Source organism: Acipenser ruthenus, chromosome 14 (assembly GCF_902713425.1).
Source record: "Acipenser ruthenus chromosome 14, fAciRut3.2 maternal haplotype, whole genome shotgun sequence".
Taxonomy (NCBI): Eukaryota; Metazoa; Chordata; class Actinopteri; order Acipenseriformes; family Acipenseridae; genus Acipenser; species Acipenser ruthenus.
Genome location: NC_081202.1, coordinates 1,691,263 through 1,715,367, shown reverse-complemented (window position 1 = coordinate 1,715,367; position 24,105 = coordinate 1,691,263). Strand labels below are relative to the sequence as shown.

The 24,105-nt window shown below is 44.0% G+C and overlaps 1 protein-coding gene across 5 annotated transcripts; it reads right to left on the bottom strand.

The window, feature by feature from the left end:
- Positions 1-8,981: 8,981 nt before the first annotated feature.
- Positions 8,982-21,066, bottom strand: LOC131697379 (dynein axonemal heavy chain 3-like). Of its 5 annotated transcripts, none has more exons than XM_058985516.1 (6): positions 20,450-21,066; positions 18,251-18,363; positions 15,587-15,678; positions 10,357-10,436; positions 9,520-9,632; positions 8,982-9,480 (listed from the first exon to the last, which is right to left on the bottom strand). In XM_058985516.1, exons 1-5 carry the CDS (start codon positions 20,480-20,482, stop codon positions 9,537-9,539), a joined length of 414 nt encoding a protein of 137 aa, XP_058841499.1. In that variant the 5' UTR covers positions 20,483-21,066; the 3' UTR covers positions 8,982-9,480; positions 9,520-9,536. The 5 variants fall into 5 exon arrangements, 3 of the variants coding, with proteins under 3 accessions (XP_058841499.1, XP_058841502.1, XP_058841500.1); XR_009307215.1 differs by lacking the exon at positions 8,982-9,480 and adding an exon at positions 16,047-16,220 and having other exon boundaries at positions 9,525-9,632; XM_058985519.1 differs by lacking the exon at positions 18,251-18,363.
- Positions 21,067-24,105: the final 3,039 nt, after the last annotated feature.

Below are 24,105 nucleotides of genomic sequence, written 5' to 3'. Positions count from 1 at the left end.
TAAAGCGGTTGCACACTTTTATTATTTACAAAACCAAAATAAACCAACAAAAACCTAACTCCCCTCGGAGCACGAAGTAAACTTTAGGTTTTTTCCACTCTTTACTAACACACTGGACAGCTAAGCTGCTTACCAGTCAAACCCAACACTTGCACCACACACAGTTTCACAAGCACAAACCCCACCGCTTCCTTTTCTACACAGCACTTCTCTCTGTTCCCAGCTCCCTGGTGGTCCCTCCAAATGGAGCTTTAAACTCTCTTTATTCTGTGCAGACTCAATTAGCACCAATTACCTCGTTTGAGACCAGCCACATTCTCACATTAACCCCATCCCTGCCAACCACCGCCAAACACACATGAACCCCACATTATTTACAGGCAGGGATCTGCCATATAAGGATAAAAGAAAGGCAAGACAAATAATCACTGATAAAATAATAATGGTTTGACCATCACAAGTTCTATATTAAACCACGTTTCTGTGCTGGATTGGTAGGGACAGTAATCAATCGGAAAAGCTATCGGAAGAAGTCCTGCATCATAATGTTATCAAATAATGGAACACGTCTTTGTGTGTCAGCTTGTATTTGTATATATAAAAAATAGTGAGAAGATATATTGAAACAGTAAGAAACAGTAAGAATCAAATAAACTGGCCTATACCTTACACTTACTACGACTACTATATAAGGAGTAAGGCTAGCACCTAACAACATTACTGGGGAGTTGGTTCCAGACCCTCACAATTCTCTGTGTAAAAATGTTCTGTTCTGAATGCCCCTTTATCTAATCTCCATTTGTGACCCCTGGTACTTGTTTCTTTTTACAGGTTGAAAAAGTCCCCTGGGTCGACATCGTCAATACCTTTTAGAATTTCTAATACTTGAATCACTGCGTAGTCTTCTTTGTTCAAGACTATTCTAGATTAGGAATTACAAATTGTAAAGTTTTAACATAACTTCCCTTGATTTAAATTCAACACTTTTCACAATATATCCGAGCATAACTGTAATAGACATACATACAGGAGCCTCCACTCTACCCCCCTCATCACACAGTGGGAGGTTATCAATGAGAGACAGAACACATGGATCCTGAGCTGGTTATTGGTTATCAATGAGAGACAGAACACATGGATCCTGAGCTGGTTATTGGTTATCAATGAGAGACAGAACACATGGATCCTGAGCTGCTTATTGGTTATCAATGAGTGACAGAACACATGGATCCTGAGCTGCTTATTGGTTATCAATGAGTGACAGAACACATGGATCCTGAGCTGCTTATTGGTTATCAATGAGAGACAGAACACATGGATCCTGAGCTGCTTATTGGTTATCAATGAGAGACAGAACACATGGATCCTGAGCTGCTTATTGGTTATCAATGAGAGACAGAACACATGGATCCTGAGCTGCTTATTGGTTATCAATGAGTGACAGAACACATGGATCCTGAGCTGGTGTACAGTGGACCAACCCCCCCCCAGCCCCCAGCCCCTCCTCCTCCTGATATTTACATGACAAAAGTGTGTTTTTCCTTTAAAGGGGGCTCAACCAGTTTCGTCCTGAAGAGTAATCCCTTTAGAGAAAGAAAGAGAGAGCAGGCCGCCCAGACCAGGCTCCCTGACTTCCTGTCGATTCAGAGTGAGCACAAAGCCGTCTGTCTGCACGGCCAGGAGAGGCTGGGACATCAAAGCTTGTCTCAGCGGTGAGCCTGAGGATAACCCTTCACCGCTCCTCCGGGCCTCAACGCAAAGGAATTCCACTCTTAAGTGCTTGTGAAACACAAGAGAGACCCAATTTAATACCCCCCCCCCCCCTTCTCCCTTTAAAAACCTCTGCAGGTTAACACAGACACAATTTAATACCCCCCCCCCCCCCCTTTAAAAACCTCTGCAGGTTAACACAGACCCAATTTAATAACCCCCCCCCCCCTTTAAAAACCTCTGCAGGTTAACACAGACCCAATTTAATAACCCCCCCCCCCTTCTCCCTTTAAAAACCTCTGCAGGTTAACACAGACCCAATTTAATAACCCCCCCCCCCCCTTCTCCCTTTAAAAACCTCTGCAGGTTTACACAGACCCAATTTAATAACCCCACCTTCTCCGTTTAAAAACCTCTGCAGGTTAACAGACCCTGGCCCTTCCCTCACAGTGAAAGGCCGTCATCTGCATGGCACACAGAACTTTAGCTAAAGGCTGAAAGAATAGGCTGCATTACTTAATATAGCAGGCTCTAACAATTTCAATTTTATAATACATTTAAAAAAGAAGCCACATGCCCACACCTGATGCTGATTTTTTAATGTCATTATTTATTGATCTTTTTACAGCGGCATTAAAAAAAATCCCAACATGCTCACATCATGTTCCTCTGGGCTCTGACATTTACAAAGAGTACATACCGACTCAAGCGCTTCCACATTGGTAGAGATGTGCAAACTTCATTAAACTACGCTGTACACTTTACACTTGGATACTGTATGCACCGATGCTGTCAAATTCACAGGGAAGTACAATCCAGGAACCAATGAAAGCGAAATTAACATCTGGAAATTGTGTGATTAAAGTTGTGCCTTATTTAGGAGGTGATGAATATATTTACTGTACAGTTCTAAATTAAAAGCAAACTTGATGTGCCAACTTAATGAGGTTTTCCTGGATTGTACGTGTAAAATTAAAAATGAAGATAATAATAATAATTAACTGTTCAATTAATCTCAATTTAGTGACTGGTTTCTCCAAATGTGGTTTAAATGAAAACAGTAAACTAATTGAAAAGTAGACAGAGATTTGCCATGGAATCTTTCTAAACACCAGCAATTCGACACAATGTTTATTTTTTGTTTTTTTGGCCCTCTCTTTGTTCTCGGCGTGCTGATTCCAGCAGAGTACCGGCCCTCTCTTTGTTGTCGGTGTGCTGATTCCAGCAGAGTACCGGCCCTCTCTTTGTTGTCGGTGTGCTGATTCCAGCAGAGTACCGGCCCTCTCTTTGTTCTCGGCGTGCTGATTCCAGCAGAGTACCGGCCCTCTCTTTGTTCTCGGTGTGCTGATTCCAGCAGAGTACCGGCCCTCTCTTTGTTCTCGGTGTGCTGATTCCAGCAGAGTACCGGCCCTCTCTTTGTTCTCGGCGTGCTGATTCCAGCAGAGTACCGGCCCTCTCTTTGTTCTCGGCGTGCTGATTCCAGCAGAGTACCGGCCCTCTCTTTGTTCTCGGCGTGCTGATTCCAGCAGAGTACCGGCCCTCTCTTTGTTCTCGGTGTGCTGATTCCAGCAGAGTACCGGCCCTCTCTTTGTTCTCGGTGTGCTGATTCCAGCAGAGTACCGGCCCTCTCTTTGTTCTCGGTGTGCTGATTCCAGCAGAGTACCGGCCCTCTCTTTGTTGTCGGCGTGCTGATTCCAGCAGAGTACCGGCCCTCTCTTTGTTGTCGGCGTGCTGATTCCAGCAGAGTACCGGACCTCTCTTTGTTGTCGGTGTGCTGATTCCAGCAGAGTACCGGACCTCTCTTTGTTGTCGGTGTGCTGATTCCAGCAGAGTACCGGACCTCTCTTTGTTGTCGGCGTGCTGATTCCAGCAGAGTACCGGCCCTCTCTTTGTTGTCGGCGTGCTGATTCCAGCAGAGTACCGGCCCTCTCTTTGTTCTCGGCGTGCTGATTCCAGCAGAGTACCGGCCCTCTCTTTGTTGTCGGTGTGCTGTAACCCCACGCAGGGGGGCAGGAATGGTTTCTTTTTTGCTACTCTGTTTTTGAGGAACTTGACTTTATTTTATTTTTGTATTATTATCGTAATATATAGGAGGATATCCTGGAAGTGCACAGAAATATTTGAGAGGTGATTAAAATGATCGGGAATAGCAAACCAAGCTGTTTGTACTGCATCGGCGCAGCGTCTCAAATGGCCGGAGACTTATCTCCAGACAGCCATGGAAGCTTTAATCTGGATCTGTGTGTGTGTGTGTGTAAATGCCACAGCTGTCTCAGTTTTTCCAGTTTTTCTTTTTCAGCATGACGGTTTTTCAATACAGGGCAGCCGATGGCTTCTGGTTTGACAGTGACCCCTGTGGGAGAGACTGTGTTCTGATTTTATTAAACATTAAGTGGATTCAAAAGGCATTTTATCATTTTATTTTTTTATGTGCAATCATTCCGAGTAGTTTTGTTGCTCAAACATTTAATTTTAAATCTTTTTTCTTTGTATTACCTGGGAAATGCATTTAGTCGTGTTTTGAAAGGTTCAGCTCATCACTCTTGTTACAGTGAGTTCCAGGTTTTCTTGCCATTCTAAAGCATCGGGGTCAAAGTTGGCTCTTCCAAGCCTGGTCTTTGTTCAACCCAGTTCTAAACTGTTTAATTGAAACAAACCTCCGTCCAGACCCTGAAGCAGTTCATTATCTCATTGTACCTGTTAAACCTGGAGTGGAGTGGTGCTCCAGGACTGTGATTGGACCCCCCTGTTCTAAAGTAATGCGAAGGGACTCTGTGGCTGTCAGGAGCTTCCGTTTAGTGACCTTGCACTTTCTTTTTTTAATCAAACTAAAACAAAAGAACAATCTTTTTTTTTGTTTAATAAAAGTTCTGCCAGAAAACCTGGTCAGTAAATTATATTGTATAAAAGTGTAATGGTAACATTAAACAAACTGATTCTGTGCTTTAACCAGGCCACATGTTGAAAGTGTAGAAACTCCTCAATCAGGGTCTTGGTGTACTGCAGCTGCATCTATGGGGTTTTTCTGTAAGAACTCCCTGGCAATAGATATGCTTCTCTTAGCCAAAACCGTGACTGTGTGTAACGAGTAGCTGCTCTCACTAACCTGGGGAGCCCCTGGAACAGCTGGACAGTCGGAAAGTAGGAAAGCTGTACCCAGGTCTTGCTGTTCAGGAGTCTTCCTTTATTCCTATTCATTCTGTGGAGGTTTCTCCAGACTTCAAGGATTTTTAACAATCCGGTCCAACCAAGTGCCCTGCGTTTAATTAATCTCGGCACATTTGAACATATAATGCGCCGTCCATGATGAATGTGTTCGAGACCCTGCACTCGCTTCGGAAATCAGAGCCGTGCACAATTCACAGCTTCCTGTCTGTGGGAGGATACTGTAACGTATTCAACAGGAAACAACAGCATTGAAAATAATACAGACTGCAGACGATGGGAGCAAAATGTGCCCTTAGGTGCATGTAGCACAAACGTGTGTGCATTTCTAATTGAAGTATTCATGTCCACTGCTGCTTGTCAATGAACTCGCAGGTATCACTGCTGTCATTCCCTGCTGGATAATGAACAGCAGAGACAGTGCTGAAGCTGAGGACAGTTAAAGACAAGAGCAACTTGAAACTGGAGTTTCTGTGAACAACAACAACATCATCAAAGCATATGAAACTGAACGTGTACAATATCTGAATCACTGACAGTTCCAAAGGGTTTGAACAATGTGCCAGTGAAAAGGTTCATTAGTACTGGACAACCAGCGCCTGTAATGGAACTTTATCAAGAGAATCGTAGAACACAGCTGTGTACCCCCTTGTTGGCTGAGAAAAACCATTAGGTTTATAAATGATGATACATGCTCAAAGGGCATACAGAGCCAGCTGGAAAATGAGTAGAGAACAACCACTGCAATAGCAGAGCATTTTATCTTCATGGTCCTCAAGAGGATGAAGGCTTTCAAGGATTGACACTGATGAAGGCCGCACAATGCTTCAGTCTGGAGGCGGGAGTTTCTAGAACAAGCGACACAAAGTTAATCTTGCTGCAACATCAATGCAATCTCAGAGGAAATCTCAAACAAAGGAACATAAAACAAGCCTTGCAATTGTTAATACTGCAACTTGAGAAAAAGACGGATGGATTTCAAAGAAATGGTGCAAGTATTCTCTTTGTCTTAAAGCAGAATTTTGCAAATTTAAAGAGCAAATGCAATCTAATCCATTTCTCTCTCCCAGGCTCTTTTGCTCAACAATAATAGAGGCTGATTCCATTGCAATGCTGATCAGAATTCTATTATAATCCTGTATAATTTAAACAGCTGACTCTCTCTCTCCTCTGTGCTGTTTGGAGCCCATCTGTATGTTTGATTCAGATACACGGTGATTTGATTGTGGTCCGACAGGGGGGTTTGTTGCCTGACAGTGAATGCGTTGATAGAGGAGGGGTCCATGTCAGTGATGGCATAGTCCACTACACTTCAGCAGTAAGTGAACCTCCCTAAAGAGTCCCCTCTGATCCTGCCATTAATGATGTACAGACCCGGGGCTTGACAGAGATGCACTAACTCTCTCCCATTCTTGTTTACAGCACGTCAGGGTTGTTTCTCTGTATTGTGGTGGGTGTGAGGTACAGAGGGGTCTGTCCAAATACATGGCTGTTTCCCTGAGTGTTTATACAGTCAGGCTCTGAGCTTGTCCTGGCATTGAAATCCCCACAGAGTAGCACATTTCCCTGGGCCTGAAAATGGCTGATCTCTGTGTGGAGGGTGTTAAAATACTCCTCATTATAATAGGGGGATTCAGAAGGGGGGTATGCTGCACACAGGTATATATAATTTTCACACTGGGTTATTCCCTTGTTAATTTTGAGCCATGTGTGTGTTGACCCCTCTGTCCCACACTATAATCCCCCCCCCCCCCCCCCGTCTCTCTCTCGCTTTCTCTGTCTCTCCTCCTCTCTGTCTGTCTCTCCCCCTCTCCTCTCTCTTACTCTCACGTGTCCTGGGAGATGCACCTCCAGAGACTCCTCTTTCCAGGCCACAGTGTTCTCTCGTGACTCAAAGGCCAGGCTCAGCAGCTCTGCGGTCCCTGGCTGCTGGTTTCATTACTGCTCTGTGGACCTGATCATGATGGATTAGATAATAAAGCCCCCAGCATGGTGGCCCCCTCCATAAATCCTGCTGCTGATCCCTGAGTTAACGCTGTTTTGTCTGCTCTGCTGCTGTAGGACTCTATTAAAGAACCATTAGAATACAAGACTTCCCTTTCCTTGATGGACTACCCCCCCTGCCCCCGGTCATAGTGGATCAATATGGGATGCAGGACTAATTCCATTGAACTGCCATGAAAACCATGTCTTTGTATTCATACAATATATACGCTCATGGATTTGTGGCATGTTTAATACAGGCAGTCACCAGCATGTTTTTTACATCAGTATTAATAAATGAGGGATTCATAACACAGACCACAGGAATTAAGGTCCCTGTGTGGTTCTTCAATCACTCCCCTCCCTCTCACAGTCCCTATTCACACAACTTTAAGGACTGTATCATATCTCTTCGTGTATTTGGTGTAAGGGTTAGTTTTATGAACACAGGCCCCTCTCGTGTTTGAATTGCATCGTGTGCTCTGGGGAAGGTGCTGTAGCTTTTATCTATGCTTATATTCACAAAGCTAAATGTGTACATTCCTGTGATTCTCCTAGTGCAAAGAAGCCTTCTCTTGGTATTGTAGAAGCCACCAGCACATAAGCGTTGCAGTGAATCGCTCCTATTGCTCCTGCTAGGAGGACCCAGGCAGTTGAAGCATGTAGGCAATGAACCCGCAGTCTGCAGTGAGCCCATTGAGAACCATACTGAAATGCTGCCGAGCCCCAACACAACCCAACAGTTGTGGAGCACGAAGACACAAACAAGGAAAACAGCCGAGTCGTCCTGCCCCAAAGACACACAAACAAGGAAAACAGTCGAGTCGTCCTGCCCCAAAGACACACAAACAAGGAAAACAGCCGAGTCGTCCTGCCCCAAAGACACACAAACAAGGAAAACAGCCGAGTCGTCCAGCCCCAAAGACACACAAACAAGGAAAACAGCCGAGTCGTCCTGCCCCAAAGACACACAAACAAGGAAAACAGCCGAGTCGTCCAGCCCCAAAGACACACAAACAAGGAAAACAGCCGAGTCGTCCAGCCCCAAAGACACACAAACAAGGAAAACAGCTGAGTCCTCCTGCCCCAAAGACACACAAACAAGGAAAACAGCCGAGTCGTCCTGCCCCAAAGACACACAAACAAGGAAAACAGCCGAGTCGTCCTGCCCCAAAGACACACAAACAAGGAAAACAGCCGAGTCGTCCAGCCCCAAAGACACACAAACAAGGAAAACAGCCGAGTCGTCCAGCCCCAAAGACACACAAACAAGGAAAACAGCCGAGTCCTCCTGCCCCAAAGACACACAAACAAGGAAAACAGTCGAGTCGTCCTGCCCCAAAGACAAATCCTCAGGTACCAAATTATGTATTTACAGGTGTGTCTTTGCGGATGGAATTGTCACTGATGGGATGAAAAGACAAGCTTCAGATACACACAGATCACCGCTGATCCATGTGTTGGTGATTTATTCTGAAAGACGTGACAGTGATGAAATGCACAGGTGCTACACATGCAAGCTTCCAAGAGTTCATTGTGAAACTGGAAATCCAAAAAGTAGCGACTAGCGACTCAGATTGTTTAGCTGTTCAGCACTTCTGTTTACTTTCTAAAAAGGCAGCAATGCTCCCAGACACGTATTGTTTGACACAGTGTTTGTTTGCTTGTCTAATCAGCGTAGCGCTCAGCTGGTGAGAGGATTGAAAAGAAATACGTTGCGGTGGTGATCAGCAGCTGTTTACCACCCAAAGGTTTCCCGTCCTCAGGCATGTGTTGATGGAAGTGCTAAAGCGGAGTCTGATTGGCTCAGTTAATCAAGTTCCACACACTCTGGAGAGGGCTAAAAACAGGCCCTTAAAAATGACATTATTTATGATTGCACGCGTATGGAATGCAATTAAAGCTTAATCACTGCACGTGTAAATGTGGCTGACTTAAACTGAATTGAGTTTCGATGTATTAAGTACTGTAGGGATTGATGAAAATTACATAATGACCTTCTAAGCACACCAAATGTGAACAAATTACTGTAGTCATAATAATATCACTAATTCAAAAAACACAAAACTCTTCTGGGAATGCTGACACGCCAATATATTTGTAAGAGAGAAAAAAAAACTGTCCTCTTTTAAAATGAGTTTTTAATTATTTTAAATAATACAACCATGGAAGATTACAAAGTAGAGTTGTTATTGTCTGTTCCTTCAGTATCTTCTAAGAAATGAATCCTTTTTTCATCAATCATGTCATAACAAAATGTTTTTTTTGGTTGCTAATTCTCGGGGGGGGGGGGGGGGTGTGAAGAATTGGGATTGCAATCGTCACTATTTCCACAGAATCATTATCATGACAGAGGTAGGAGACACTTCTTCACACAGAGTCATGTTGTTGATGCTCAATCACTGGGATTCGTTAAGACCTGACTTGACAAAGTTCAAGCAAACATTCAGCAAATAGGAACCGTAGGAGCACTGGTGGGCCAAATGACCTCCTTTCATTGGTGAAATGTCTTATGTTCTTATGTGCCTGGCATTCACACAATCACTTCATGTCTTATGAAGTGAGTCAAATTCTTCCACCATGCCCTTCCTCAATTCAAGCTTCACCCACATGCTGGAGTAGACAGCAGTCTGGTACTCACCGCCTGGCTTGTAAACTGTGTCTGGGCTCCCTCTTTTTCAGGACCCTGTTGGCATGACGACAGGGCGGCACTGCCAGTTGCCACGCCCTCTCTCATGTTGGCCCCTCCCTGTCCTGGCTGTGCTCCGGAGTGTCTATGAAATACAAGGACACACTGAATCACAACGAGGGCAGCAGAAACACTCACTCTGTCAAATGCTCAAACACTGACAGAGTGCCATGACTTTCAAATATGTCTGCATTAAACTAGAAAAAGATCACATCATGAAGACAAATGTTTCTTGTGCCATCTTCTTCACTGTACTAAGATGCCATGGGATCTACATTTGGGAACATTCAATTGTATTCTGCGGCAGCCTCACTTAGGTTAAATGAAGATGCCTTCCTGGGGGGATTGGCACCTGGGTGGAGAAGGGTGGAGAAACACCCTGATTTCATATTCAATACAACAGGCAAACCATATTGCTACACATATCATTATATTAACTGCCTCAATGCAGGCAGCTGCTCAGAGAGTTCCGGCACTCTTTCACGGAGAAGTAGGGCTATTCACTCCTGGTGTCCAAAGATCCCCAGAGCAGGCTGCCCTGTAAGAGATCACCACAGTCATTTTGCTGCTGACCAAGATTTTTCCATGCTGAAGACTATGTGTTTACCATTAGATTCCTCAGCTTCTGTAACTGGGCCCCTCCTGAAGTAAAAGCTGCGATATCAACTAGGATTACAGCACAAGCACTGGCTCTCACACACACTCTCCACTCTTGTAAAATAAAACTCAGCAGCATTAAAGAACAAAATAATAAAAGACGCATAGGGAGGGAGAAAACAGAGGAGCTGAGCTGCATAACTGAACCTCACCATTTGAGCCGAGGAGCTTATAGATGAAATATGTGGAGAAATCTCTGGCTGCAGGGCTGTAGCTGTTCCCGATGGAGTCACTAAGGCAATAAGAGCGGGAGAAGAAAGCATGGTAAAACATTTCTTCTATCTCCTGGCAGCCTTGCCCTACCGAGCTGGGAAATAATAAACAGCTCAGCAGCCAGGAAACAGGACTGTTGTGCATTAGCGAGTCTTCAGTAAACACAGGGATGAAAGAGGTTAGAGTGTGAGCATGAGCGTGAGAGAGTGAGTGTGTGTGTGAGAGTGAGTGGGTGTGAGTGTGAGCGGGAGAGTGAGTGAGTGTGAGTGTGAGATAGAGTGAGTGTGAGAATGAGAGTGAGAGTGTGTGAGAGTGAGTGGGTGTGAGTGTTAGCATGTTAGAGTGTGTGTGAGTGTGAGAGTGTGTGTGTGAGAGTGAGTGGGTGTGAGTGTGAGCGTGAGAGTGAGTGAGAGTGTGTGAGAGTGAGTGGGTGTGAGTGTTAGCATGTTAGAGTGGGTGTGAGTGTGAGAGTGTGTGTGTGAGAGTGAGTGGGTGTGAGTGTGAGCGTGAGAGAGTGAGTGAGAGTGTGTGAGAGTGAGTGGGTGTGAGTGTTAGCATGTTAGAGTGGGTGTGAGTGTGAGAGTGTGTGTGTGAGAGTGAGTGGGTGTGAGTGTGAGCGTGAGAGAGTGAAAGTGAGAGTGAGTGTGAGTGTGAGCATGTTAGTGTGTGAGAGTGAGTGTGTGTGAGAGTGAGTGGGTGTGAGTGTGAGCGTGAGAGAGTGAGTGAGAGTGAGTATGTGTGTGAGAGTGAGTGGGTGTGAGTGTGAGTGTGAGAGTGTGTGAGAGTGAGTGAGTGTGAGTGTGAGATAGAGTGAGAGTGAGAATGAGAGTGAGAGTGTGTGAGAGTGAGTGGGTGTGAGTGTTAACATGCTAGAGTGGGTGTGAGTGTGAGAGTGTGTGTGTGAGAGTGAGTGGGTGTGAGTGTGAGCGTGAGAGTGAGAGTGAGAGTGTGTGAGAGTGAGTGGGTGTGAGTGTTAGCATGCTAGAGTGGGTGTGAGTGTGAGAGTGTGTGTGTGAAAGTGAGTGGGTGTGAGTGTGAGCGTGAGAGTGAGTGAGAGTGAGTGTGAGCATGTTAGTGTGTGAGAGAGTGTGTGTGTGAGAGTGAGTGGGTGTGAGTGTGAGAGAGTGAGTGAGAGTGAGTGTGAGTGTGAGCATGTTAGTGTGTGAGAGTGAGTGTGTGTGTGAGAGTGAGTGGGTGTGAGTGTGAGCGTGAGCATGAGCATGAGAGAGTGAGAGTGTGTGTGAGGGTGAGAGTGAGCATGTTAGTGTGTGTGAGTGTGAGAGTGAGAGTGAGTATATGTGTGAGTGTGTGTGAGATTGAGAGTGAGAATGTGTGTGTGTGTGAGCGTGTGTGAGGAATCGCATGGTAATTATCTCTTCTAGTTTCTTGAATAGGAGCTCCACATTAACAATGCACTCATATTTTGATTATCCACACAACTGGGCTGGGATAACAGAGGTTTGACTGTGATAAGCCCTCAGAGCTCTGGACACACTGGGCAGCTGAGTATCCAATAATCCATCCTGATGCGACTGAGAAGAATTTCAAGAACGATCAGCAAGCTACTGTCATTACACCCAGGGGCTACACTGCCACAGAATCAGGACCCTATTCACAAGCGCAGAAGGCAATTTCTATGAGAGGAATGAAGCAAGTGCGTGTTTCATACCCTGCAGCTCGAATAGATTTGAACCTGTTCTAATGGAACAACGACCCCTAATGTATTATTCAGAAGCATTTCAAAATCCATGTCCCACTGTGTAAGGGTTAACCAGGGAACACAGAAATGTTCAGCAGCAATCAGAATGCTCTCTCTCAGCTATCCAGACTAAAAAAAGGGATCTCTTCTTATTTTTTCCACTTTTTTTTTTTTTTTTTTTTAAATGTTGATGGATAGCCGCATCCGGGGCTGCAAATAAGACGGGTAATAAGGGATGTGAAGATGATGTGTGTTATCGGAGCACATCAATGGGTTTCTCTGTGCTGGTTATTAACAGATATTTCTCAAGCCGGACGCACGGAGTGAAAGATCAATCACTGTGATAAGTAGGGTTGGCGCGGGCGGCCTGGCGTGTCACTGCGTGCTGATTAACCTCTCCATCCCGCCACGGAGCAGCTCTGGAGCCTGCCACCTCACCTCACCCTCCCCAAACACTCTCATATACCCGTCCGAGCTGTCATTAACACTTGAGCAGATGGGTATGAGAAACCAGATCTGATGTCCAGATCATTAACATTAGCTGTCATTAACACTGTCAGGATGACTCTCTCGCTGCAGTCAGAGCTGTCATTAACACTGTCAGGGTGACTCTCTCTCTACAGTCAAAGCTGTCATTAACACTGTCAGGATGACTCTCTCTCTACAGTCAGAGCTGTCATTAACACTGTCAGGATGACTCTTTCTCTACAGTCAAAGCTGTCATTAACACTGTCAGGATGAGAGGTGCACAGCCTTGCTACCACGACGCTTCGCAGGGATTACAGGGAGAAGCTGAAATGCAAGTCTGGGTAGCTCGTCATCCCAACTGCGCTTTCCATCTTTTTAAGATACTTATGTGAGGTAGCACTTTGAGTCTGCAAGCCCGTCTACCAGTGTTAATGTTATACAAGCAGTCAGCAGGATTGGCTAGCAAGGAGACATTCTCCCAGGACTGATGCTACAGAAGTGAGGATAATTATTAGACACAGTCACAGGGAGTTCATTTCTCTTTTCTGAGTCTCTTGGTAAGATTATCAGAAACCAGAGGACTAACTTGGTAATTGGATCCGTGCCTAGCTGAGTTACCGCTATCGGATGATAAAGGATTGTGTAGCAATGGGTACGAAGTGTTAAAACCCTGCAGCGATTCTGAATAATGCTGCCGATCTGAGAATCCAGGTTCTCAGGGGTGCCTCAGTTTACATTGCAGGGAGATTTATGACTTGGATTCACTCACTTTACTGATGTACAGGATGGGGTGCTCTACACCATCAACCTGCTGGGAGAAGACTGCCCCCAGACCAACATCCGAGGCGTCTGTATGGAGGATGAATTCCTTATCAAATCTGGTGTAACAAGGGTAGGGGCTTGGCAGAGTCTCTGCTTAATGGTATCAAATGCCCCCTGACATTCTCCTGTCCATTTAACTGAATCTGGTGTGCTCTTTTTAGTGAGGTTTACTAATGGGTTGACCCCTGTGGCATACTCTGGAATGAACTGCCAACCCATCCAGTCCAGGGCACACTGTTCCTTACACAGCGCCCTCACAGGTCGGGAGGGAGATTTATGATTTGGATTCACTTGCTTTCTGTCACAGGCACAAAAGACTGGTAAACACACAAGGAGGGTGTGGTCACGACAGTTAAAGTGTACTGTACTTTCACTGACTCGGTGATATCGGGGTCTGTCACTGTTTTAGGGTGTAGAACTATTTGTTTGTTTGAACCGTTTCTTTATTTTTATGGCTGTTTTTTGCGCTTGAGCTCTGGTTTTGCTCACGGCTGTATGTTGTAACTCATGTTGCCGTCTAGCAGGACCCCCTGAAGTGAGATGGATCTCTCAAGGGGTTCTCTCATCCTGATTATATAAAATCAATTACTCAGAGTACAGGGGTGATCAGATGAGTATGAGAAACCAGATCTGACGTAATAAATAAAAGTTCTCCTGTTCTCGAACATTCTTCCCTTTCACTCAGCAAACAAAAACTTGTGGAATATTTCAGTGGTTACTCAGTATATGGAAATAAGCAGAGAGAAGAACAGGAATGGCTGTCAGCTCAGTGAGACGCTGTGACAGGTCCTGAATAAATGATTTCCATGTCATCAGCCGTGTGCATCACCTGAGGGATGAGCTCCCCCTCAATCACATCCCCAGAAGGACTAAATAAACACCCAATGCATATGGAATGTACTGGCAAGCCCTATCACTGAGTCCTAGCCCATACAAACAACAGTGACATAGAATACTCCATTCCACAGCAAACATCCATACCCCTTTAATGTGCCGTCACTTTTAAACTGCGTTCTGTGTCTGCCGCGCATCGTTCTTCAACACCAAAGCCAGAGAACCACGCATCGGCAAATGTGAAAACAAAAAACACCACACAGCACATTGCCTTTGATATATGTGCACCTTCTAAAGAGACATCCTGGTGCTTGTTCTGGTAAGATAGGCTGGAGATTCTGATGGTGACAAAAAATTGTTCCATATGGCATATAGAATAACAAAGGGGGCTGCAGCATTTATCTCAGGTGCTGTTTGCACCTCAGGGTTCTTAACGCTATTGTGAGTTCTAACGTCACAGCAATGCAAATGCAGTAATAACCTTGGAACTCAAGCTACATGCGCTCCTTTCAAAGCAAGCAGGACAGTGAGGGGATGGAATTGCTCCAGTAGCTGTAACGTCTTTAATGACGGCTTTCGAACTCATACAGTAATCATCATAATGGATTGCTGCAGTACATTCTGCCACCCTACCAAATCATTCCAAGCTCAGGAGCAGTGAATGAGTCCATCGTAAATGATCATCTATACTGTGCAGTGAATGAGTCCATCGTAAATGATCATCTATACTGAGCAGTGAATGAGTCCATCGTAAATGATCATCTATACTGTGCAGTGAATGAGTCCATCGTAAATAATCATCTATACTGTGCAGTGAATGAGTCCATCGTAAATGATCATCTATACTGTGCGTGAATGAGTCCATCGTAAATGATCATCTATACTGTGCAGTGAATGAGTCCATCGTAAATGATCATCTATACTGTGCAGTGAATGAGTCCATCGTAAATGATCATCTATACTGTGCATGAATGAGGCCATCGTAAATGATCATCTATACTGTGCAGTGAATGAGTCCATCGTAAATGATCATCTATACTGTGCGTGAATGAGTCCATCGTAAATGATCATCTATACTGTGCAGTGAATGAGTCCATCGTAAATGATCATCTATACTGTGCAGTGAATGAGTCCATCGTAAATGATCATCTATACTGTGCATGAATGAGGCCATTGTAAATGATCATCTATACTGTGCAGTGAATGAGTCCATCGTAAATGATCATCTATACTGTGCAGTGAATGAGTCCATCGTAAATGATCATCTATACTGTGCAGCTCTGGATGTGCGGTGCATTAGCAGTAGCTGAAGCAGCGCAGTGACAGGGGTGTGAAGAGAGACCTACCTGACTCTTCGGTGGAACTTCTCCACCTTGTACGGTGCTGCCTGGGTCCAGGCCCTTCTCTGCAAGATCCTCGGCCTCTCATTGAACACAGGCTATGGGGAAACACAAGAGAGGACAATAGGATGGCAGAGCTGCAGGACTCATGTTTTTAACCTCAACAAATAAGCATCTCCTACAACATGTAAATGCACTACAGCTCTGGCCAAAAGCTTTGCATCCCCTTATAGAATCAACAGATTGTGCTTCATAAAGTCGAATGAAACCTGCTTAATAATGTCATGCTAACACACTGAATTACATACCGCTTTTTAGATATTTCAAAATCTAACATTACATAATGTACTACTATTATGGCTTCCAATAGACTTCTGCGATATCATTTTGTAGTTTATTTGAGTACATGATGTTAAATAAAATATCTAAATTATGGTTGATTCAGAAACAATGCACCATTACAGACCTTGTCTTTGTTTTGTTTTGTTTCAGGTTTTTACAAGTAGGCAGTCATGCAGCCAGGAACACATTGAGTGAAGATGAACTTGAAGACATGGTGTAACAGGAGGATGTTAGGTCCTCTCTGTCACACATGTGGCACAGCAGAGGCCTTCCTCAGAGTCTCACACTGGGGTAACCCCTGCACAGCAAAATTATTAGCAATGCACAAAGATGGAAACAAAAAACACTCACTTATAACTAAATCAACGGTTTATTATGTTGGTCAGGATACATGCACCACGCTGGATTTTACCACAGCTGGTTACAATGCACACAATGAACTTTGCAGACACATGTTTGGCAATCATTTAAATCAACGGAGATAAACATTCCAGTTCCAAATACCTATATACTCCTCTTCCTGTCTCCTTTCCTCTCCCCCGCCCCCCTCTCCTCACCTCTCTTCTACCCTATCCCCGCCCCTTCTCCTCTCCTCTCCATTCCCCTGCCCCCTCTCCTCCCTTGCCCCATTCTCATCTCCTGTCCTCTCCCTGCCCCCTCTCCTCTCCTCTCCCCTCCGCCCACCCCCTCTCCTCTCCTCTCCCCTCCGCCCCTCCCCTCCCTTCTCTCCCTCCTGACTGAGCAGGTGTAGTTTACAGGGAGTGAAATTAATCTCCATTACTGCAGATAATTAATAAAGTCTCCATGTCCCACAAGTGAAAATAAGGCTTAAAAGAGCGGTAGACCTGGACTGCATGCTCCATACTAATTAGACGGGCAATCCGAAAGGTTGCTCTCCAGTCCTTTGAAGTTCAGCTTATCAACAGCATGCAAACACAGCGAGTGAAGCAAGGAGCTTCGGTGAGTGCACTCTCCCTACCTAAAGTGCAATGCTAATGCATGGATCTGTTACACAGAGGCTTTGACGAGTCCTATTAGACTCTGCACTACCAAGCCTTGCATGAGCCAGTGTCATTCAATAAAGATTTCAGAAAGGGACAGCAGGATAAGGTATCAGCACAGAGAACTTTATTCTACAGCGATGCTAGAGCAGAGGGAGAGTAACCAGCACTGCTGCATGGTAGTGATGCGATATGCATTGCGATGGACAGGTAGTGATGCGATATGCATTGCGATGGACAGGTAGTGATGCGATATGCATTGCGATGGACAGGTAGTGATGTGATATGCATTGCGATGGACAGGTAGTGATGCGATATGCATTGCGATGGACAGGTAGTGATGCGATATGCATTGCGATGGACAGGTAGTGATGCGATATGCATTGCGATGGACAGGTAGTGATGCGATATGCATTGCGATACATGGAGTGGGCCTGATGGGCTATTTGTATGACATATAATAGGATCAAATTATCAATCATTGACTGTCTATTTTGTTAAGACTGAAATTCAAAGAGTTAGGGAGAGTATGTATTCATATCATCTATAAAAAATACTTATTATTCATTCAGGAACGCTTGGTGAACTACAACAAGCTATGTTGTGCTTTTGGTCTTGTGTTACGTTACGAATTGTAAGTTACCCAGGGCAACTTACAATTATTACAAGATATCAAATTATTTTTACATACAATTACCCATTTATAGAATTGGGTTTTTTTACTGGAGCAATCTAGGTAAAGTACCTTGCTCAAGGGTACAGCAGCAGTGTCCCCCACCTGGGATTGAACCCACGACCCACGAGTCTAGATCCTAAAAGACCAGACTTGACAATGTTTAGAGATCAATCAGCTACTAGGAACCGGACAAGCATACTGTAGATGGGCTAAAACACCTTGTTTCTAGTTTTCTCATGTTCTTATAAGATGCCTGAACATCCTCATTTTATCAGTATCCTTTTATAACACAGAAACTCATTCTAATGCTTACACTGCTTTGCTTTTGAAGGAGCCATCTCGATCACCACGCTAACAGCTATCCTGACAGCATGAGCTGCTCTGGGAACAGACACACACACACTGCATAGTCCACTGTTCTCTAGCTCAAAACATTTATATAAAAAAGGGCAGATGGATCACCCAACGGCAGGAGCTTTTAAGACCTCCCAGCGATCTCTCTTAATCAATGTGCTGCAGCCGAACTTCTAAAGCAGAGGCACAGATGGAGGGGTGACCTGGGGGAGAAGAGGAGCCGAGGACATGTGAGGATCAGCAGCACCTGGTTCATCAAAGGCAGGGCCAGGCAGACACGCCTCCTGATGCATTCACCTTCCTCTGCTCTGCTTCTCATTGTGTTTGCTGCTGTCAGCGGATATCATCTGGTGGGTGCTGGGTGCTGTAAGATTCGGTGCCAGACTGACTTCCCTCCTCTGCATAAAAACCTGTCTCGGAAGCAGATCAAAAAGTACTGTCGATTCCAAAGTACTGTTTTGTATTTTTAACAGAAGGTTGGTATCCCTGCAGCGCAGTGCACACACACACACACACACACACACACACACACACACACACACACACACACACACACACACCACGCTGACATGCTGTACGTGAAAGCAATGCTAAAGGAGTTGTTATTGAAGTTGTTGTTGCTTTTTAAAGCCCCCAATCTTGTATTTCAGCTCCACAATTTGAAATGCCCAATTGAAACATCTCGGAGCCTCAAATCACATTGAATCAGAGCTATCCTGCTTGCCCATGATTGCCCACCACCCTGATGTGTTTTTTCTCACTTGGTTGAACAGATAAAAAGCACATCTGTGGTCTGTTAAATGCCACATGGGGAGCTCAAAAATAGTATTTGCATTGCAGTGGAGTTTCATATAATATATATATATATATATATATATATATATATATATATATATATATATATATATATATATAATTATACAAATGCTCAAGTTTTATTCCACATTGTGTCGCTCTCCAATATTACTGAATACACTACAAGCGATAGAACAGCATGAGTGTAACAGGGTACAGGCTGGGCACAAACCGGCAGCCATACACAAGTGAGCTCCTTAACCTCTATGCAAAGGAGGCAGGCTCGCCTGCATTCATGGTTTTAGAGCTTTTAACCTCATCTCATCTCACTGTTCAAGCCATGCTGGTGGAGTGAAATGATCTGCAGCATTCAGTCGTGTGTTTCTGTAATCTGAGTGAAATGATCTGCAGCATTCAGTCATGTGTTTCTGTAATCTGAGTGAAATGATCTGCGTGTGTTTCTGTAATCTGAGTGAAATGATCTGCAGCATTCAGTCGTGTGTTTCTGTAATCTGAGTGAAATGATCTGCAGCATTCAGTCATGTGTTTCTGTAATCTGAGTGAAATGATCTGCAGCATTCAGTCGTGTGTTTCTGTAATCTGAGTGAAATGATCTGCAGCATTCAGTCGTGTGTTTCTGTAATCTGAGTGAAATGATCTGCAGCATTCAGTCGTGTGTTTCTGTAATCTGAGTGAAATGATCTGCAGCATTCAGTCGTGTGTTTCTGTAATCTGAGTGAAATGATCTGCAGCATTCAGTCGTGTGTTTCTGTAATCTAAACGTCATGTTCTATGAAGTGATCCAGACCTCGTCTATGGATTCATTTCTCTAAGATTTTCTTTGCCAATTTGTCATGTCTTCTTGCACTGCCAGTGCCGGTATTACAAGTATTGGTTTCTAAAACAGCTTTGTTTGAAGGTCCACAGTAATTATTATAAAACTGGAACCTGGATTTCTGCGTTGTATGCTGTATTATTGCTTCCTACTGACACTCTCCTTCACTGACAGTCATGTGAACAATGACCCACTGACAGTCATGTGAACAATGACCCACTGACAGTCATGTGAACAATGACCCACTGACAGTCATGTGAACAATGACCCACTGACAGTCATGTGAACAATGACCCACTGGCTGCCCATGGTACTGTCAACAAAGTCCAGACACATGTAGAGAGGGCGTGATACACACAAGCAGGGCTTCCATTCTCCACCAGATCACGAGGCGCTCAACAACTGGTGCTAAAGAAGGTTTCTAGCGAGTTCCATCTCAAAAGGACAAGCAGTTCCTTACACAGTGTGAAGTACATGCACCCTCTGCAGCCATGCCAGTTACCAATTTGTATTTATTTCAAAAGTACAGATGACTTCAGCTGCAAATAAACATGCAACAGAAAACCCCAAGGAGGACCCCCATAAAATACCAGTGATTACACCGAGGCCACATTGGATCCCATTCGTAACAAACATATCAGTAACATACATCTCCCACCATAGATTAGTACATTCTGAATTAGAGCTACCGGTATGACGAGAAACTTTGACAATGACGTGTCATATAATAATAATAATAATAATAATAATAATAATAATAATAATAATAATAATTGGAATATGACATGCATGCTGCCTATTTATATGGTCTGCTTAAAGACTTCTCACCAAACTGGGCTGCGATGTAAGTGGTGACGTCATCTCACCTGCTCTGCCTTTTCGTTTCCGCTGCACCGCATTCACTTGGGAGGCGGATAGCAAACCCGATTGATGTAATAAAAACATTAAAAACAAAACAAAACAAACAAACAAAAAAAAACAGAAACAAACAAGGAAAAAGAAACGCGTCATTACGCTCGGCAAGGCCGACTGGAAAGGTTTTAAACAGGCAAACTGCAACTCATACGCTGTCTATGACGCGGAGTCGAGTGAAATTCCCTGACTGACACAGCGTCTCACAAAACAAAGAGCTGAGCGAGACCGACGCACACAATGCCTTCCCGGGACCGGCAATTTTTGGGAGCTTTGTGCTTAAATTGTGCTGTCTCTCCGTTCTGCATTCATTGTGCCCACATTCTAGTTTCCATTCTGTATCACAGCAGGCTGATGATGTAGGCGGCCGGCTGCGCCTTCTCCATTTGCGGTGCCACACCTGCAGTCTATTCTGACGCGCAGTGGAAGTGAGAGAGTTCTTTATGTGAACTCCTTGTCATCTTTTTAAACGTATTTGCTTGTAAATTATAATACTTAAGAACAATAAGGATCAGCTATTTATCTTTCTAACTAGCTTTTCTGTCAATTTAACTTTACCTATATGTCTGTGTGTCTATACAGTATCGGTCTGCGTCTATAAGTATTAATCTTATTGCCTGCACATCTCTCTCTCTCTCTCTCTCTCTCGACTGCAAGTGTGACAATGGGTGTGGCTCTGTTTAGTGTGCGTACATGTGAGTGCACTCCTTACTCTACAACACGAGCACTTACTGTGGGTACCGCCACTGATAAGCAGAACCTGTGTATAAAGCTTATGAATATTAAACATCTAGCCATGCACGAGAGTCTGCTCAGTGTCTGTAAAAACAGTAGTGTAGTCGAGGGTTAATCGCTGGTAAACTGAGCTCGTTTAATACAGCGTTTACTCACTCCTACTCTCCTGAGGTAAGCAGGTCCTGGCTATACCAAGGGTTAAAGCCAAGGCATGTTCCAGTTTATTATATAAAGTGACTCTCAGAGCATCTCTGCACACCCTCAGTGCCTGCTATGAACACATGTTAGTTCACCCACTTGTTTCTTTTATCACTACAGTAATTTCACTGAAGAGTGAAAGTGTGGTATGCAGCACTAAGCTGTACATAATGTGTGATGTTGGTTCTCTGTCTAAAAGATCAGTTACAGCATCATAGTAAACCTGTGTGCTGTAACGTAACCGTGGCTGAGAAAGCGCATGCATTTCAGCAGAAAGCGTGAGTGCCAAATTCCATTTAATGAAGACTGGTTTCTTCCAGAAGCTGTTTGCTCTGGGATAATGTATCAGCAGTCTCCCCCTGTCTCCCTCTATTTTCTTGCATTAGTTCCGCCATGCATATTCATTTGCCAATCTCCTGACAAGCGAGATATGCGCTGTGGACAAATTTCATTTCATTTATACATTTCAGATAGCAGGTATAAAGCAGGGTGGGGAGATTGGCTTTGGGTCTTTAGTGAGGTAATGGCAAAATACTGAAATACCATAACTAAACTGCATAAGCAGTGCCTCAAAGAGACAGCTACAGCTCTTCACTCTCAAGATGATAGTAGCTGCCGAACGCTTATTACCATACCTGTGTGTGTGCCTACTGCAGAATTGGGGAGAGCGCTTATTACCATACCTGTGTGTGTGCCTACTGCAGAATTGGGGAGAGCGCTTATTACCATACCTGTGAGTGTGCCTACTGCAGAATTGGGGAGAGCGCTTATTACCATACCTGTGAGTGTGCCTACTGCAGAATTGGGGAGAGCGCTTATTACCATACCTGTGAGTGTGCCTACTGCAGAATTGGGGAGAGCGCTTATTACCATACCTGTGAGTGTGCCTACTGCAGAATTGGGGAGAGCGCTTATTACCATATCTGTGTGTGTGCCTACTGCAGAATTGGGGAGAGCGCTTATTACCATACCTGTGAGTGTGCCTACTGCAGAATTGGGGAGAGTGCTATGTTTACTGTTGTTTTTCTGTTTAAACCCTGCTTGTGATGGAGTCCTTGGCAGACTGACACATGCTTCACACAGTTCTCTTGGCTTGCTTCAGTGGTCTTCTTAAACGTCCATGGTTTCATTAGCGTCTGTATAGATCTTACCTGGTTGAGCTGCACAATTATATGAACGTTGTCCCTTCCCTCTAACTGCGCTCTTGTCTACACCTAGTGGAGAGCCACGTTTTCCTACACTTGCCAAGGCTGCCATTAATATGTTGGCTTTGCCACACAGCACTGCAGAATTAGAACAAGTTTTTTTTTTTCTCAGATGAGATGAACCTTGTAAAAACAGATGAAAGAAATCAATTGTCTAGACATTCTGAATGGAATTCTATCAAGACTGATATTAAAAACAACACCATCTTCAGAAGTGTCCATGTGTGACCACAAGAAGTAAATAAGACCTCAAGAAATGTAAGTACACAAAACTAGACTGTTTTATAATGTATTTGATTTATTGTTTCTGTTTTTATTTTGATTTCAGTAAAAAAAAAATGGTGTGAGAAAAAACAAAATTGGCAGGTTGGAACCCCCTGATTTGACGACACGACAATGTGCAGGTTTGTTTGTTTTTTTAATATATATTTTTGTGGACTATGAGGACCTACAGTTAGTGGACAAAAGTTTGAACACCTCCTATTTAGAAGTATCAGGTTTTTTAAATTGGATAACAATCAACATGGTACTTGGTAGTTTTGTAACAATCAACATGGTACTTTTGCATTCAGTAAATCAAGAAAGGTGATTATCAAGCTGCGCTATGGGATTTGACGTAGGCTTCAGGTTTTCCCGAAATGTATTAAGCACACCACTTTCAATTGAACTGTTTCTGTCAGATTTGGTCAGTCGTTCAGTTCAGAGCAGTGCGTGAAACTTTCGTCATAATTAATAACTTGAATTCGGCATAGTTTACTGTTTCTGATCAAAACCATGTATAATAAGTTAAAAACAAAAATGATACATTTTGCAAATTGGTGGTGCGTGAGTTAAGCTAATATATATATATATATATATATATATATATATATATATATATATATATATACACACACACACACACACACACACACACACACACACGTTGTTATTCATATAAGAAGACAGGAGCCCAGAACTGTATGTTTGCCTAGGGCCCCGTGTTGGGTTAATCCGGCCCTGCTCCTATGAATACATGAATGATACAATAATAACACAGGCTAGTTAGATTAAGACTAAGGAGCTTTCAACACATGATGGGAGAGGCTGTTAACAAAAACACGATGCCTCAGAGAACTGCAGAGAAACACATCGATTCATTTTAATAAAAAACTAATTCTCATCAATAGCTGTTCAAACAGATGGATCTGCTCAATTTGAAAGTTTCAATGTGAATGCCTGGGGTTTCCGACAACCTGAACCTGATTGGATGAGACAGACTCATGCAGTTCAAGGGACATGCACTTACTGGGGTCCATGATATAATGACGGTGATGCTGGGGTGCACCACATTACAGACTCATGCAGTTCCAGGGACATGCACTTACTGGGGTCCATGATATAATGATGGTGATGTTGGGGTGCACCACAGTACAGATTCATGCAGTTCCAGGGACATGCACTTACTGGGGTCCATGATATAATGACAGTGA

Excerpts from the sequence above, each read along its gene's own strand:
- LOC131697379 (XM_058985516.1), bottom strand. The coding sequence starts at position 20,482 with ATGCGGTGCAGCGGAAACGAAAAGGCAGAGCAG. Across the intron at positions 18,364-20,449 it reads GAAACGAAAAGGCAGAGCAG|GTTTTTATGCAGAGGAGGGA; the intron begins GTGAGATGACGT and ends CTTCCGAGACAG. Across the intron at positions 9,633-10,356 it reads TAAGCTCCTCGGCTCAAATG|ACACTCCGGAGCACAGCCAG; the intron begins GTGAGGTTCAGT and ends TGTATTTCATAG.